Here is a 17,992-nt window from a genome sequence, read left to right on the forward strand (position 1 = left end):
TCTCGGAGGCTCCCGGTCGATCGCGCGAAATGACGCAATTGATGGCGGGCGGGCGCAGCACGCACCGCGCCCACTGCATGCACCCTCGCCGCTAATCCACCCGAGGTGATAGAGCGCACGTTGAGCCAGACTCAGAAGGAATGGGAGAGGTGAGAGGGCGGTTGGTATAGTACTTCAGTGCCGGCATCGGTTGCAGCGACTGAAAAAACGTTGCACGCAGACGAGTACACACAGACAAGTACACACAAACACACACACACGCACACACACACACACACACACACACACACACACACGCACGCGCACACACACACACAGACACACACAGACACACACACACACGCATTTACAAGCATGCTTGCTTCTAGAAGGAGAAAGGGGCAAGAAGGGTACCAGGCGTTCCACTTTCACCATCGTTCGCGCGCGCCGTTGCCGCGACCGCTTTCGTTTACTCGGCGAAAAAAATGCAGCGTCGCCGGTTTGGAGAAGAGAAAAGAAAGAGAAACGACAGAATTGAGGGCCGCGAGGCAATAAGGGAGCGACCGCAAACGCGCGCGCGTGCCGCGTGCTCTCGAGGTTGCGTCGGAACAGTGCGTCTCGGAAAGCGCGCGCGAATCCGGAAGCGGCTGTAGCTTGGCGCCGGGGCCCTTGCCGCGAGTCGACCTCCGACGTTGGCAGCACCGCACCACCACGCGTTGACGCACGTGCGTGCGCCGTGGAAGAGGCCAGCCACCGTCAGAGCGGGCAGCACTGCAGAGCAGGAGGACACCATCCCGGAGCTGCTAGCTGCATGCACTGCGGCGGTTAGCAATCGCCGGAGGCTAAGGAAGTGCACGGCAGTGGGCCGGCCGGTCGTTCGTCACTGGGTCGCGCGCAGCGCTCGCGGTCGGTAGCCAGCCGCGCACAGGCGGCCCCAGCCTGCGGCACGACGGTCCCTCCTCGGAAGCGGCTAATCCGTATCACTGTTATACATAGCGTGTGACCAATACAGTCAACGCAAACGCCAAGGCTGCCAGTCCCTCCGGCGTCTGATTTGACTTACAGGTGAGTGGCACTTCGCTGAAGCTCGCCCTTTCAAGCGTTTCTCCGGAGCCCTTCATTACGGCTTCCATGGTGACACCCTGTGCAGTTTGGGTATTTTTGAATTTTTTCAGGTGAGTTTTGTAATGTCGTGCGTTTATGTTTTCGATGGGGCGGCCCAGTGGTTATGGCGCTCTTCTAATGAGCAGGAGTTGATTCGAAGTGGCCGGAACTGATACAGGGCTACAGTTCAACCCGATGCACTATGCTTAACCATTTTCAGCATGGGCGTCACGCAGATCATGCATTTGCGAATCGGTCAAAGCTATAAGCAGCAAGCGTAAAGACATGTGCCCTTATCACCTACTTAGTACGTTTTATTCCAAACTTACAGCATTAGAGTAGTGCCAGCACGGTGTGTAATTCTGATGCCACAAGGTTCATCGCCTTTTCATTGAAACAAAATTAATGAAATTGCATAATGTAGATATGTAGGAGGGCATTCATGAGGCCCTTCACCAAAGAAAGCAGACGAGATTTTCAACCATTCTGCGAAATCCCTCTAAGGATTGTTCAGACCAGCTAAATAGAGTACTAAAGACGGCATTATTAACGCAGCAGGAACTTATTTAGACGAGGCGTAACTGTGTTTATTTCCCTTTCAGATTGTTCCCGAAATATTTCTTTTTAAATTATTCTTTTTAAAGTATCAAATCCAACAAACATTATTTAGATTATAGTTGGGCGCATGTCTGCTGAGAGCCGCGTGTGTTTGATTAGGGAAGGTCCAATTTAACGCTCCCTTTTAGTTCGAACCCAAAGGCTCGTGAAACGCCACAAGCATTACGCGACGCGATATGCACGCATGCGCCATTTAAAAAAAAAATTCCAGTGGGCTAGTTGGTTAAGCATACTGGAGTTTTCGCCCAAGAATAACGAATGGTCTATTCGTTATTTTGTGCACGAGTAACACTAGCCAATATATATATATATATATATATATATATATATAGGTTACGGAAATATGCTCATGTGAACGTCGTGTAAAACTTCGCATATTCTTAACGCCTGAGTCTCAATAACGGCAGACAACGCAAGGGCGAAGGATAACGGCGCATAACTTGTCGTCAGCCTTCAGCTTCGCGAGTGAAAGAAAATAATTAAATTTTTTTTAAGATAATGTAAGAACTATCCATACCTTTCGTAATGACAAGTCGGGAGAACCGCGAGGAGCCGAAAACATAAAAAAGAAAAGGCGCTGGTACGCAGTGAAGGACAACTCTTGTTGATTTTATTTCGCTTTTCTGTTTAGTCACCTAGCACCGACGGCGCTCCTTTACAAGTGGCAATTTTCAGTTCACCGTATATGGGCAGCAAGTCTACAGCAGAGCGGCGTGTGACTGTTATTTATTAGCTCTTGTGGAAACCAACATACCGCCAAGTTGGACTCATTTATTGCTACAGACCTGTTAGTCTACTGAGGCCTCCTTGGCTGGGCCGCAGTTTCGCGTTCTTCGCCTGTAATATCTCGACACCGCATTGGTGGTTGTCTCGGCGGAAATATTTCAGCACATTGCCCTCTCGCTCAGCGATACAGTGTCTGCCATGATTGGGCCATAAAATTCGACCAGCTTTCTGCGCTGGTATAGTAACGGGAAGCACAAACCGCAAAAAATAATAATAAATAAATAAATAAAAATAAAAAAACCTGTTGAACATCCTGTGCCCCCGCTTCACGCTTCTCCTTATCTACGAGGGCGAGTCAGAAGGCCTTTGCCCATATTTCTTTTCAGCCACTTCGTTTATTGAAACAGCGCGTACCCTATAAAAGGTCAACAAGCGCAAATAATTTTTTTTAAATATAGAGACTCGACTGAATTGAATTAAATGTTCATGCTTCAGGTCCAAAATGTTTTCTGCACACTTTCGATCGTATCTCCAAAAACAATATTTGCAGGCTTTAAGCGCACTGAATCATAATTCGTGACTTTATGGGGTATGGTTGATTCATAAAGCAAACCACTAATTGATAATAAAGCCACTGTAACTGCAACATTTCTTTCATAACAAAACATAATTTAGAAAGTCCCATCTGATGCCCTAGGCAGACGTCTATGCACAAGAGGAAGCGAATGGCGCTAGTTAGATGCAAAGGCCCACATTATCGGTAATGCACGTGAAAGTGCAAAAATCAGTGAGTCGAAGCGTACGTTTTCTTTTTCTTGCGCAGGAAATATGAGCGCCACACGGCTCGCCATTTTCCTAACCGCGGCCGCCGCCGCAGTGGCCTTCGCCTCTGGCGCGAAGATATACCGACCCGCCGTGTACACGACCTCAGGCAAGCTGGTGGGGCTCAAGAAAGAAGCGTTCGGTCGGCCCATAGACGTGTTCTACGGAATACCGTACGCACAACCGCCGCTGGATGAACTCAGATTCCAGAAGCCCGTGCCAGTGACACCCTGGAAGGGCCTGCGCGACGCGTCGACGCCGCCGTTCCCGTGCAAGCAGCCAGACTTCTTCGTGCACCAAAACTACACGATACAGACGCGGAACTCCACGGAGGACTGTCTCTACCTGAACGTGTGGACGCCCGCGAGATACTGCCGCGACATCAAGACGTGCGGCCCCAAGGCTGTCATGGTTTTCATCCACGGAGGGGCATTCACGTACGGGAGCAGCAGCTGGTCCTTCTACGACGGCATCCACTTCGCTGCGACTGGAGATGTGGTTGTCGTCACGCTGAACTACCGGGTCGGGCCCTTCGGCTTCTTCAGCTCGCGACTCGATGGTCTGAACGGCAACCAGGGCATGTACGATCAGATCCTCGCGCTCACGTGGGTCAAGTCCAACATCAAGCACTTCGGCGGCGACCCGGAGCTCATCACCGTGTTCGGGCAGAGCGCGGGAGCCATCTCCGTGGGCTACCTGCTTGTGTCGCCACTCAGCCGTGGACTGTTCCGGCGGGCCATCATGGAGAGCGGAAGTCCCTTCTGGATGTTCCACGACAATAGCGACATCGCGCTCCAAAAGAGCTTCTCGCTGGCAAACGCGCTCGGCTGCACGACGGGCTTCGACAAGGTAATCGACGACCCCCAGGTGATGGCCTGTCTGCGCTCGAAAGATGCCGGCGAGATCGTGAGCGTGGCCACGGAGGTCCTGGGGCCCCAGGCCGAGACGTTCTTCCCGAGTCGCGACAGCGAGCTCTTTCCGGACGACGCCAATGTTCTGATGGACACCATGAAGAGTTCCGGAGTGGAACTGCTCATCGGGAACAACAAGAACGAAGGCACCTATTTCGTTTACAACTTCCTCGCCAAGGGACTCAAGTTTCACAATCTGGCGCACATCACTAAAGATGAGCTCGGCTTCTACATGGTGCTTTTCTTCCGGACTATGCTGCAGTCAGGCGTGAACGAAATCCGCGAGTTCTACCTGGACAAGCTGAACAGCACCGATACCGAAGTGGTATTGCAGCGCGGATCGGACGCCGTGGGTGACTTCCTTATCACGTGTCCCAGCCGCTACTTCGCGGAAAAGTACCAGCGCAAGGGTCAGCCGGTGTACTACTACCAGTTCTCGCACAAGCCCAGCTTCAGCGTGTGGCCGCCGTGGATGGGCGCGACGCACTTCGACGAGTTCCCGTTCGTATTCGCCCACGTGATGGCCTTCCCAGAGCTGGTGACGTCCGAAGAGGTCGCGCTCAGCAGGCAGCTGGTCGAGATCTGGACGACATTTGCCAAAATCGGGTAAGTGACGCCGACTGCATAAAGTCGACTGCAGCGCTAGTTTGCAAAGGCACTGCGGAGTGTGCTGCGCAGAATCCCACGCATTTCTATCACCTGTTTTTCTTTTGCTCGCTTTTATTTGTTATTTCAAATAAAGCCTTGCGGAACATTGCTCGGTATAAAAACATGAACGAATGCTGACTTTCACTTGTTGAGAACATTTTGTCTGCCCTGGTTTTGAAGCGGTGCTACGCGACGCACTTTGTATAGCACAGTAATGATGTCGCAACATCGTGTCCCTTACAAAATAAAAATAAACAATGGTGTCGAGTGGCCAACTTTTGGCAGAGGGTATTTCTACACCCGAGCTGCCGCAAATGTTTTACACGTTAGGCTTCTTAACCTTCTTAAGGTTACTCCTATTCTGCCGACAGCTTTCCTCTCATCGTACCCTCACTTTTCCTCGTATAGTAGTTAGGCCCTCCGAGGTGACGTAGATTTAGGTGGGCAGTCAGCGGTGCGCATGATTTCCTCCTTTACTTTTGTTACGGTCAACAATGCCGCGTTTCTGTCTCTCAGCGTCATGCACACGTGCTGCGAATGCGAGTCAGTTCGCTGAGCGCGCGAAAAGCATGGGTAAGAAATGAAGAATAAACGAAGGCAAACGGGGTGCACAGCAGAAAGGTGAACATCATTTCACCTGGCATACTTAAACCGAGGAGTGTAAGTGATCTCCCTGATCACGATTCGCGTCTGTCGTGTGCTTGCTGTCAGAATGCTGTTCGACTTGCTACCCTGCTTACATAAACAAGGAACCTTATCCATTTGCTCTCATTTTCAGCTAGCGTGTCGGCGATATAGACGAACGAACAAAAACGAAGGCGAACTTGTTTCGCCTAATATTGCGACCGCGCGGCGGCTTCTTTCGTTTTTCCGCGCGACGCTTCAATTAAAGCGGAGGCTGCCCGAGTGTGCCTTTTACGCAAGCCGTCGTGCGCCGGGCCCTTACGGTGTCTCTTTGTTGTTACGCGATAAGTAGGAACGGGCTGCTGCTCTAGAAATTATCTATTGGTTCCTTCGTATCATTTATTTAATTTTAAATAATTTTCTCTGAAAATTGCTTGTAGCCTTTCTTTTCATCTTTACTCTTCTTTTTTTCTTTTACCAGAGCGCTAGTATCCTATTTTTTATTTTGATTATAATACAATTTAAACAAAAAAAAGCACTTGGAGAACCACCTGCTTCTTAACCCATCGCCCCTGATGGGTATGAGCTATTGCTGGGAGAAAGAAAAAAACAAGATGAAAGCAAGGAACTATGTGACATCCAGTGATTTTTCTCGCCCAGTTTCATTGTTATCGCCGCATTCGAGCAGTTGTATGCGTCAGGAAACATGCCTAGGACGTATCAGTGAGTTTACATAAAGCTGTTGCTTTCATGCAGCTAGCCTGGCCACCTTCGATCTTCCATTGCGCGAATACTACAACTTGGGGGACTGAACTAGTTGATACGTCGCAGTATGAACTCTGCTTCAGAAAATGAGACACCGACGAAGCCCAAAGTTGCTGATTTTGTTAAACGTTCGCTACAACGCAATGGAACCAAAGAAGTAGTGGTAAGCAAAAACAAAAAAACAAGAACAATAGCCACTTGTTATACAATAACAAACCCTTTGTAAAAAAATCACTAGCGCTGGTGTTAGTGTTTGTCATCGTCATCTCTTCGTTCGAGACTTGTTTCGAGCACTCAAATTACGATTTCGCTGTGGGATCTTTGCTGCTATAAAATAAAATTGCCACAGTGATGGCTAGTATTACAAGGCTTGAATTCACTAGATAGCCTGAAGCTTTCTTCACTGTTAAATGTTAATGAGTAACAGCTTTGAAATCAATGAACGGGTCGTAGACTCCAGGATTCGCAGCGACTTAGCCTATACCATGAGACTCAGCTGCTCTAGCGAGTTCTGTTGCGACGTTCCTGGCAAATTAGGAAGACGCGGCAGTTCGGTGACAGCGGAATCCAAATGCTGAGTTCGTATCACAGATTGGTCATCCACTTGTCATTCATTCATTCATTCATTCATTCATTCATTCATTCATTCATTCATTCATTCATTCATTCATTCATTCATTCATTCATTTTACTCTACAGGCTCGGAGGAGCATCGCATTGGGGGGTTACAGAAAAGTGACGATAATTAAGGCAAAAAGGAAACTACATAGTAGGAGAAACAAATAAATTTCTACATTGGAAAAAAAGGCACACTGGTAAACATTAAAAAAAACAAAGTCAAGGGAATACAATACAAAACAAAGTCAAAAAACGATACAAAGGCGAATACAATACAAAGCCGTACAACATAGTCAAGCAAGTTCCAAATGTTCACGAAATTTGGCAGGATCTTTTAATGAAACAATATCATTTGGAAGGCTATTCCATAGTGCGACGGCGCGCGATAATGCAGAGTCATTGAATGATTGCGTGCGGCCGAAAATGCGCCTGAAACTGAGATGGTTATGAAGTCGAGTAGATGTGCGAGAAGGAATTTCAAGCGACAAACGGCTGAACAAACGAACAGGCCTGCAGATGTAATAATGGAAAGCTCCCATTTCCCTAGTCAGACACGTGTAAAACGCAGCGATCTCATGAAACAACTGTTCGACCGAATTGAATGAGATTTGTTGAATTTGAGAGATGAAGTTAAATTCTAGCAACTGTATAAAAAAAAGTTTGAGGTTGTGACCTCAAACTTTTTTGCAAGAATTGCTGAAAATCTGTAGGTTAGAAAACAACAACATCGAAGCATAAAATTTACAAATCCGTAACTCTGCCCCAAATACGGATACTCCATGTTCTGTAAACCGCATCTTTTACAGCATCTAAAGCGGACAAATTCATTGTACGAGTATGCCACTTCCGTGCAATCGTTACGATATTGACGAGGGCTTCTCAAAAGTCCTGCTCACAAATGAGTGGTATCGGTGTATTTCAGAGCGCTGTATAGTACACGCATCATGTGTCCTTTATAGATGCCTTGAAGGGTGCAGTTGACATAAGTTTGATAACGTCGTTTATTACTGAGTAACACAGTTGAAAACTTGGTACATGAATTTAATCTCTTTTCTTTACAATTTTGTAGTTTAAACAATTCTCGTTAAAGAAAGTGACACCCTAAAATAAAGCCTAATAGGGTAGCGGTTTGGGCTACTCGGTATGTCATAATTATCTAGAGTTATATCTAAGCAAAGGACGCAACGTACACAATGTGATAGACGACGACAAGCGCAAAATAAACTTTGATTGCTATACTCACTAGATCTTTACATTTTTAAGTTTAAATTCAACAAACCTCATCTGAATTGATGCAATGGATGAAGAGAAAAATGAATTCTCGATTCCCAAGTATTTGTATAGGAGCTCCCCGTATAAAGCTTCCTCTTACGGAAAAAACAATTACATCAACTGTTTCTGCAAGCACATCTCATGGTAGGTGTTCGATAGGTGCAGCCTTCGTTACAGGAGGTCGCGTCGCAGCTGCAATACGTACTACTTCGAGAAGAGAAAGAAATTAACATGTTCATTGACGCAGTTTAGACGAACTAATACTACTCATTTTATGCGCGAGAGATGAATACCACGCCCCATATTCACAAAGAAACTGTTACTCTTGAATTGTTCGTAAAAAAAAACTTCCAGCCAATCCCGGCCAATGACTAAGAGCCTATACGAAAGAAAATCTTTCTCAAATCGATCCCATTTTATCGTTAGAAGGTGCCAAAAAAAGTGAGGCCAGCAAAGCCCGAGTGAAACTACTTTCTCGAGGGACAGATGGAGGCCAAAGCAAAGCACGCACCGCCATGCCCGTCGGTGATTTGCAGAGTACACGCGAGAAAGACTAACAGTTGCTCTTACGCGATGCATCAGACGTGTATGAAAGATATGCACTGACTGCATGAAACTCCTTCGGTATCCCACGCAGAGCCGCTGTTGACTCTACAGCTTACAATGCTCCATTAGCATTGTGTGGCTGCTTCTGCCACCCATATACAGTGGTGCTTAGGTCTTGCCTTAGCGCTTTATTCTTAAAACGCGTCTGCCTGCTGTGTAGGACAAGGCCAGCGAGGGTTCCCACGCACTGCACAAAAATAAAGAAAAGTACAGCACACTCATACAGGTGGCAGTTAAAAACCACCGTTTGTGCACTCGCAAGAAGGACTATCGCATGTGCAGGCACAACGTTACTGACAGGCCGCAAATACCACGCTTGAGAGGACACGTGTTCAAGCACCCTTCGTTTTAATGCATCGTTAGAAAAGCGTGTTACCTTCACCCCAATTAGATCGAAGTCTGTGCGGGCGAGTTTTTTTAAAGACAGCTCTCCCTTTTTATTTTCGTAGTCCTTTTACTGAGACGTTGCACCCGTCGATCTCGGATGCGGAAAAAAAATAAGAAATAAAAATAAAACATGAATATGCCTCTAGTAAGCTGGCAGCTAAGACGGCCCGGATCAGTCGTTTCAGAGGTCACTAACAGCGCCTTCTTCTCGGTACGAGTAGACCCCTGAGACTGACAGACATGACGCTTCGTGGCCTACGTTTTCTGAGACGTATGAAGCCGCAATTACCGCCGTGCGGCATACGCGCAACGGCTGTGGTCAGACGGCTGTTTGCGGGCGAAATTCAAGGCTGCTCACAGTCGCCGCCACACTCTCCCTACTTTAACGCGGTGCAGAGACCGTGACTATATAGCTGTGAACGCACGTGGAAGCGGCGCCTCGGGCAACTCATTCCCGGACGGTTTTACGAGCGCCGAGGTGCCCCCTTTGTTTTTGTCACGAAGTAACAGCGTTCTCCGAAACGACGACGCCCGACGGGCTACATAAGGTGACCGGACGTTTTCGCGCGCAGGCATAAATGGAGAGAAAAGAATTTCGGGGCTAGCTTGAACCCTCTATCTGAATACAATGCACTACTCAACGACGCATGAAGGGAGTGTTCGGTATACGCCTTCTAGCCACCAGCTGCTTTGTTGCAGCGCCGCTTCCACGAATGCCCGGGCAAAGTACTAGATCATATTTATTTTCGGAGAACGCAGTAGATTATCTCCTCAAAGGGTTGCGGATGTGGTCAGACCGGCATGAAACTCGAACAATTTGTACAAGCCGGAGCACTTTCGCGGGCCTATCTGGACCACATGTTGTCACCTGTAATTCACGTGATTCACGTTCAGCTGCGAGGGCAGATGCGTGATGAAGACGGAGTAATTAACTAAGAGCGATATTATGTCATGAATTTGTGTAATAACGAATAGGAAAAAAGCTTCCGCGTTTTATCTCCCCAGCGTTTCGTTTAGGCCCGGCGGAAGAAATTATCGTGGTAATCATCATAATGGTTATGATGGTTTCCTCAGGCCAGATGTGCGGTGAATTGAAATCGGCGTCTGCCTAGGGACGAGTACAAGTGAGACTGTATGGCACTTGTGAATGCCAACAGCGAGAAGCACACTCATTCCACGTTAAATAAAAAGAAAATAAACGACATTTTGGGCCGCAACGAAGCCGAAGTGAGATATCAGGGTACATATTTGGTCGTTTGCTACGTTCGTGATCAGTATGTCAACAGTAAGTCACTCACTAACAAAGCTTTCACTAAGAAAGACTACACGTGTCTTCACTGTGCAGTAGTTCCTGCTCTTGAGCGCTGGAAACTAGTGTAACTTGCGCCAATATACAGGGCCGAATTCACAAAGCCTTTCGTTCGAAAGTGTTTCTTGCTAATGAGAGGCGGCGCAGGATGTCCAGCATCAGGATTAACTTGTCTTTCCTCACACGAACAATTATAGCGTAACAGCTTTTCGCGAATACGAGCCCGGAAGCCTCTCGGTTCACTAAGTGCCTATGAGAACTTTAGGATTAGTTCATTCTGGTGGCTTGGAAACCACGAATCGATTGACGAGGAAGCATCATCTAGACAGACACCGCACATGTGCAACGACTTATTTTTATGCCTAACGCGCCGTGTCATTGGCAGAGGCTGTGCAACATTAGACCGTGACAAACGCGGCCTATGTTTTCCCAGAGAAACGTTTTAGCAGGCCGTTAGGAGGTGCCGGAGAACGTGTCATTAGCCACACAAGGCAAAGCCGGGAAGCCTAAATTCAACTCGTTCTTTCCTTATCTACACACACCTGAAGCGCATAAATGCTCTTATCCGAGGCCAATGCAATGCCTGTCCTGACTAAGAAACTTTAGAACGCCGTCTATGCTGCTGTCTGTCCTTCTAAAATGAAAGGCCCGCACTCCGTGCGCTCTAAACGAGGTAAAAGACACCTTTCTCGTCGTAGGAGATGTTGAGAACATGGTCTCGCATATCACGTTTGCAGAAGGCCACAAAAGCGCTGCTGCGATTCTTGAAGGCAACCGGACTGGTCGACCATTCGCGAGAATGCGCTGAGAATTTTCATTACGTCGGCGATTTCAGTGCACGTCAGCTGTTGATTTTCTCATTTTTCTCTCAACATATTGCTCCCCTTTCGCTCAGTGCAGGATAGCCAGCAGGGCTTAGTCCTGGCCTTTCATTTATCCTTCTCGCTCACTCTCTTTCATACTGCAACGGCTGAACCAATATGAATAAACTTTGTCGGATGAGAAGAAAGGAAATCGTATTCTGGTGACTAATTCTGGTGGCAGCAGACTCCTTTTTCTTTATGTATGCTATGGAATACATTTCCCTAAATTGGCAAATGTTCGAAACTTTAAAATATAGAACATTAACTTTACAAATTAAGTAATATTATTTGGAGAATCAGTTGAAGAGGTTGAAAAGGTTTGCTTCCTGCTACTCAATATAGCTTGTGAAGGGACACTAGAATCCAAGCCGAATAAAAGAAACATGTGTTACACGTTCATAATGTGTTCGTTATGCATTATATTTTTCAGCAAGAAAGAGGTTTCACATTTTGTAAAGTGATTGTGTTAAGGCGTATGAAGCGGATGGGAGGTTCGCATATAATACGTGAGTGCCGAACACACTTCTATATCATTAATAATAATGTTGTTAGACCTTGTTAATCTATAGGTTACTATACTGAACGTAATTTTTAAACTGACAAGTCCAATTTGTGTTCCAGCAACTCACTATCCTCTGTAGTTTAGGGAATATCGACATGCGCTTTTGTCTCGTATAGTTAAAAAGCTGTAAAATTAATTCCTCGATTTCATAACAATTTGTCGATACCTTTAATTCTATTTTTTCAAGAAACGTAAATAAACGATATATGCCGCAAACTGACTGGAATTTAGCTCTTTCTTTTTCAGCAACAAATTCTATTCAAGTTGGTTTGGCGACAGCATAATAGGAGTATAATGAGTTTCACAATTACAGATGGCGTCAAAATTTCGATCTGTGAAAACGTTGAATCCTCCAGCAGCCTGTGATTATAAAGAGTAAAAGCGTACCACACTATGTCGTTCACATGTACAGTCTAGCGAAGGTTGGAAATCGGGGACAGAATAGCCACTGTTTTTGTTCCTAAATGCTGTTTGTCATTGGCCGGCCACCTTAGCTAATAATATGTATGACATCAGCGTCGACTGCAGCATCTGCTTTCACGAACACATCTAACGTAAGGACGTTCTTACGCTAATAATATTGACGTTCTCTAATGTAAGAACTTTTTTTGTGTGTGAATAGGGTCCTCAAATATCAGGCTGTGTTCCCAGGATGAGGAAGTAATAAGGGGCAGAATTAACAAAGCTTTTCGTTCGTAAGTGTTCTTTGTCACTGGGCGGCCACCATCGCTAATGATGTATCCAGCATCAAGATTGGTTGCAATTCTCTTCTTACTCAGAATTCTAGCTAAATAGCTTTTTGTGAATACGGGCACTGTTTCTTCTCAGATGCCACTGTCTGTGAGCTTTTGACATCGACTGTACTTAAATGCGAATAAGAGCTGAAGAATCACCGCAAGAAGGCGTAGACAATAGGTAAAAGAAAATAACAAAACACACGCGACTCCGTCTTCGATCATTTTTCTCTCATAGCTGAGCTCAATCATCGGGCGGCGCATTGTGACCTTGGCGGCAGCTATCCGATTGCGGCGTCGCCGGCATGTCGACATGAGGTGAAAACATTGCCGCTTTGTAACGACGTCGCGAATTATTCGGGGAGGCTTGACGTTACTGAATTTCTGTGCTACCTGGAAGAGCGGAAGCTCCACATGAGGAAACGTTAATCAGCCGCGATGGTGGACGGTTCTACTGTATGAGCGGTTCCAAATGCGTTCAACTGTTCCTTGATCCCTACCGAATTATTATACACTATGGAACGGCCTTAATGACAATGAAGAGGAAGCTTACATAGGAGGGAAGGCGCCCTGAATAAAGAACTCATATGTGTCAACCTGAAATGATTTTAGAGCAGACAGCGTTATACAGAAAGATGTTACCAAGAGGCTGTATGTATTATAGTGTAGTCGGCGTTAGCGTATACGCACAAAAGATCCGTAACAATGATGATAAAATTTATGCAGATCCAATGCACATGTTGGAATCTCTGTGACGCGAAGCTATGGCGAAGCGGTTACTTAAATGCTATAAAACTAAATACAACGCGTACAATTATCTTTATTGTCATATATGCGACACGTAGTATCACGCAATGTTTATGTTTATGCACCGCACCGGTTACAACATTGATGTGATACATTCATAATGCTTATGCGCTTCTGCGTTCACAACGTAAGCCGAAATGAAAACAGCAGTTCACGCGGCTGCACACTGCGAGACATAGACGCAGTGATGGCACGAGGACGAAGGTGGTGTTTGTCGAGGGAGGAAGGGTGAAGACGGAGATGTATGCCAAGGAGAAGTACAACACGCGACCATTATTTTACCCGTTTAATTCCTGCGTCCATGGCCTAAAGGAAGGTGGCGCGCACGCGCACGCTCAGTCGCGCAAACGTGCTACGCAACGTGAGGCACGTGCGCGCCCATTCAGAAAACAGCAGCAGCCACGCTCAGGAAAGTGTGGGAGGTTTCGACGAGAAAGCTTCTCTTCAAAGCCAGCCTGAACTGAGCAAACTCGTGGCTGCGCCAACGGTTCACGTTCGGACAAACGAGGGCAGGAGAATCTATACGTATATGGGGAAAACGCCACACTGATTTGCAGTTGGTTGCCTGTCATGTCAGCTATACGCCACTGGCTTTGTGCTGAGTATGTTATGCTCGGAACGAAGAGTTTCGGTTGGCTTCTTTTCGTTGTTACATCGTCGCCCAAGTGATTTCCATGGAAAACATTTATTTAAGAACACACATTTCAATCACTGAGAGAGGCATATACAGGGACATAATGCACTGAAGGTGTAGACCTTTTCTCAGAACACCTGTCACATTTGTACTCCAGGGTTTACTTGTACATTGCTTTTGAAATCAAAGAGTATTACAGTTTTCTTAATTTTTCTTCGGTAGCTTGCTAAGTATCATAACGTATCCTGACATTCCCTCTCCCACTTCATTTTCCAGGCGCATGCCAACGCTGGGCAAGATCGCGTGGCCCCGGTACTCGGCAGCGGGACCCTACATGGTGGACATCAACCTCAAGGTCCTCACCATCAAGAAAGGACCGCAGGAAGAGAACTGCAACTTCTGGAGGCGCTACTTCAAGTTAGACGGCTGAGGGCGCGACCCACTGTTCAAATCTGCCCAAGTGCCAAAACAGGAGGCACGAGAGAATGTGCCTCAGTTTGATTGGCTGCCTATAGATCAGCCTATAGCTTCCAGTACTGCCGAGCCTCTGCATCGATGTGAAGCTTCAAAGACGCTGATCATATTGACGTTACCATCGAAGATCCTCGGAACATGACTTCTTCTACGAGAGCGACGTGTTACAAGAACTCAGTGAACTATAGTTCTTGTTTGTGTTGCCATTTTCGTCATTTTGTACTGTTCGGCTATTGTCAGTCATACAACATCTAACCAAGATGCTCGTACCACTTCGTTTCGTGTTCCAACTGGGACGCAAACCATTGTACAACAGCGGTGAACCGAAACAACTTTTGCTTTTTCCTATCGTATTTCGTCCCACTAGCATTACATCGGAAAGCTCAGTGCAACTTGAGATGCAGGAGGAGGAGGAGGAGGAAAGAAAGGCAGAAGGCGGGAACGTTAACCAGGCGTCTCGTTGCTACCCTAAGTTGGATACACCAACGACATAGTGTTATACGTCTTTCCTTGTGGAAAAATCTGTGGCGATCACTATTTTGTTTCCTTGCCAGGCCAAAGTTCTTCCGGTTGTTACCCTTGTGCCTGAATTAATTCTGACACTTAAAAGCGATAGGTGTGTATGTTTTGTAGCACATAAACGGCGCGCATCGACATAACAAGTACAAAGAAATAAGTTCTGTTTTCACGCAGAATTGAACCTTTCTGTAGTTTTTGCAGAATACTGTTACAAACATGAGAAACGCTTGTGAAAAGTTGCACTGTAGTTGTAATTAGGCTACAGTAGTATAAATGTAATGTCACGTTCTTCTGCTAACCTACACGTCTAAGACAGTTAAGTATGCATTATTTCAACCTGCAGAGGGAAAAAATACACTGCTAACTTTTGTTCTTTCTTTCTCAACGTAACGCCTTTCTGCTAAGAATGGCAGCGTGTGTCGTGGTTCTCCATAAGGTATGCTGAAAATGTGTCGGCAATGTCAGCTTTACCACAAAGCACTCATTGTTTGTTTCATCTTTAGCCGTTGGCTTGGACGTGTTTAAAAATACGCGTTTCGTAAAACACACTTTGCTTCTGAAGGGCAGCTTTCAAAACGAGACCCGTTGTAATCACTACCCAGATGATTGCGGAGCACATATCCTTAATTTCCTGGGCATTTGGCTTCTAAAACGTACCGCAAGGAATCTTATAACTGTTCAGAGGACAGAAAATAGTTGCCAATCTGCAGTGTTCAGAATACGTGACTCCACAAATGCACAGTGACTTTGTATGTTGTACTGTCGTGGTGTGGTTTTATGTGTTGACGTTTGCATAGGAGCACACGTTAAGTGTTTCAGTTTCCCTATGTCTTTCTTAACATTGCGTGCGCGTGCAATAGGCGCTATATTTTTTCTACGGTTTCCCCAGTGCCACTTGACCACCCAAGTTATGGTCTTACACCGTGCCTTAAAGTTGAATGTTTCTGAACCATGTTATCTGTTCTTTATTTACTAACGGTATTGCCACCATGCTATAGTTAACGTTTCCTGTTCTACGAGTCGTAATCAGAGTGCTACGTTCCACTATTAGCGGCGCTCTTGGTGCACAAGAACGATGCCACACGATTACAGCAGTGCGTGACATCTTCTCTTTTGTCTGTTTTATTTACGCAGCTGCCGTTCTGGGCTCATATTCACGAAACTTCTCTTAATTAGATGCCGTCTGCGATTGGCGGTAACCGTGGTGGTCGTCCACGTAACACGCCGATTGATACCTTGAGAGTCAGACTCCCGAGCGCTGGCTAACGAGGAAAGGCTCTTGCGTAAGAGATCTCTTGTGAATACGGGCTCTGCATCCCTAGTCGTAAGTGGCGCGAAAAGCGTACCAGCGTTACGTGGGTATGATGCTCGTCTTCTTTGTTGTGTAGTTATTTGAATCTTTTATTGACTGCCGGATGCAGTACCCCTCGAATAAAACACTGAACCTTGTTATATCCATATCACATCCAGAACACTGACTGGTAACTTCATAGCGTGCGTTAGTGCGTGCGTGCGTGTTATCTGGCATTGTACCATACACCATGTCTCACAAAGCACCTACGATATGGCCAGTATAGCCCTGGCGTGCATTAGCCACAATATCAGGCCTGAATACCACTACGAGTAATCTTGCATTAAAGTAACAACAAAGTAAAGCGAAAATTCATCTGAGATACAGCGGTAAGCGTCGCTCAGCGTGCAATAAACACAACGACGCAGCAACGTATGTAAATGTGCAAGAAATCTTTTCCGTGTTACGTGCTTACGTGAAAAACCGAGCTTACGTGAATCTCTGTGCGTGAAACGCGTTCCGCAAAACATGGATCCGACGACGCAGGAGAGAGTTCAATGAGGGCTGAAGTACAGCCGGCGCGCTGCTCCGCTTCCTCCACACCTTCAGGAAAACAAACGCGCGCTCGTCGTGTTTGAACTGGCATGGTGCCACGCGGTGTTATACTGTAGCAATTGTTACACCACATATCCACATCTTCTTCGCCGCACTTAGAAAGCAGGAAAGGTGAACCTTCCTGAAATCCCGTCACGATGATATGCTTTATACTATTGCATTGTAGCGGACAGTACTCGTATAACCCCGCGGCAGAAGAAGAGACTGGACTTCGAAGGTGATTAGGTAAGCATTGCCATGGGTTGTAACATTAGCAGGCTGAACCACCATCCCGTGAACTTTTTGACTTCCCCTTGTACCTACGATTATCGTCTCACTTTTGCACGAATATATACAGGGTGTTTCAGCGAACACCTTCAAATTTTTTTAAAGGTGTGGCTGTTGCAGATAGCTCAATTCTAGCTTATGAACCGGTCTACTCGAAGCGGCGGACACTACTTGCACCAAAAATTTAAGCGCAAAGTCGATGAATTAACAAGAATAAGCAGATGCTGACGCTTATCGCACTATGCTATATAGTTAGGTCGTTAAACCTCTCGAGACATCCTATCCTACATGGCGAAGCCTTCTACGATGCGGCAATAAACGAATGCAACCGTATATCTTTCAAAGGTTGCTTGGAGGCGCTTGAGCTCGCACCTATTTCATATTTCACTTATTTCGCGGCTTTTGTTTTTTCTTTGAAAAAATAACCAGGCACACTTCAGCACGAAATAAACGCTTGATTCAGAGGTTACTTAAGGTGCCCTACAACTTCGTAATTGACATGTTTGCGAGTCAAGCAATAATTAGGAACTTCACTAATTAGAAACCATTATTTATTAATACTTCGTGATGAAAGAAAACTGGCTGTAAGTACACACGACTGCCGCAACTATGAAGTCGGTACGATTTCTCTAGAGCTCTCGGTTCTTTTTTTTTTCTTGGTCCAAGTTAACTGGGACACCCGGTATATACGTAACTACAAAAGATCATCACGTGACAATGCGTATTGATCTATAGAATTTCCGCTGACGCAAGTTGGTACACATTCCCGGTCAAATAACGGCGAGAACAGACAAGGAGTGCGATAACTGTTCTAAAGATTTACCGTTCATTTACATG

General features: G+C 46.2%; 1 protein-coding gene across 1 annotated transcript; it reads left to right on the plus strand.

Annotated features, from left to right (window-relative positions):
* The first annotated feature begins 2,138 nt into the window (after positions 1-2,138).
* LOC126531642 (acetylcholinesterase-1-like) lies at positions 2,139-16,447 on the plus strand. The gene is made up of 2 exons (XM_050179260.2): positions 2,139-4,766; positions 14,266-16,447. Exons 1-2 carry the CDS (start codon positions 3,256-3,258, stop codon positions 14,417-14,419), a joined length of 1,665 nt encoding a protein of 554 aa, XP_050035217.1. The 5' UTR covers positions 2,139-3,255; the 3' UTR covers positions 14,420-16,447.
* Positions 16,448-17,992: the final 1,545 nt, after the last annotated feature.

The sequence above is a fragment of the Dermacentor andersoni genome, chromosome 5, assembly GCF_023375885.2.
Source record: "Dermacentor andersoni chromosome 5, qqDerAnde1_hic_scaffold, whole genome shotgun sequence".
Lineage (NCBI taxonomy): Eukaryota > Metazoa > Arthropoda > Arachnida > Ixodida > Ixodidae > Dermacentor > Dermacentor andersoni.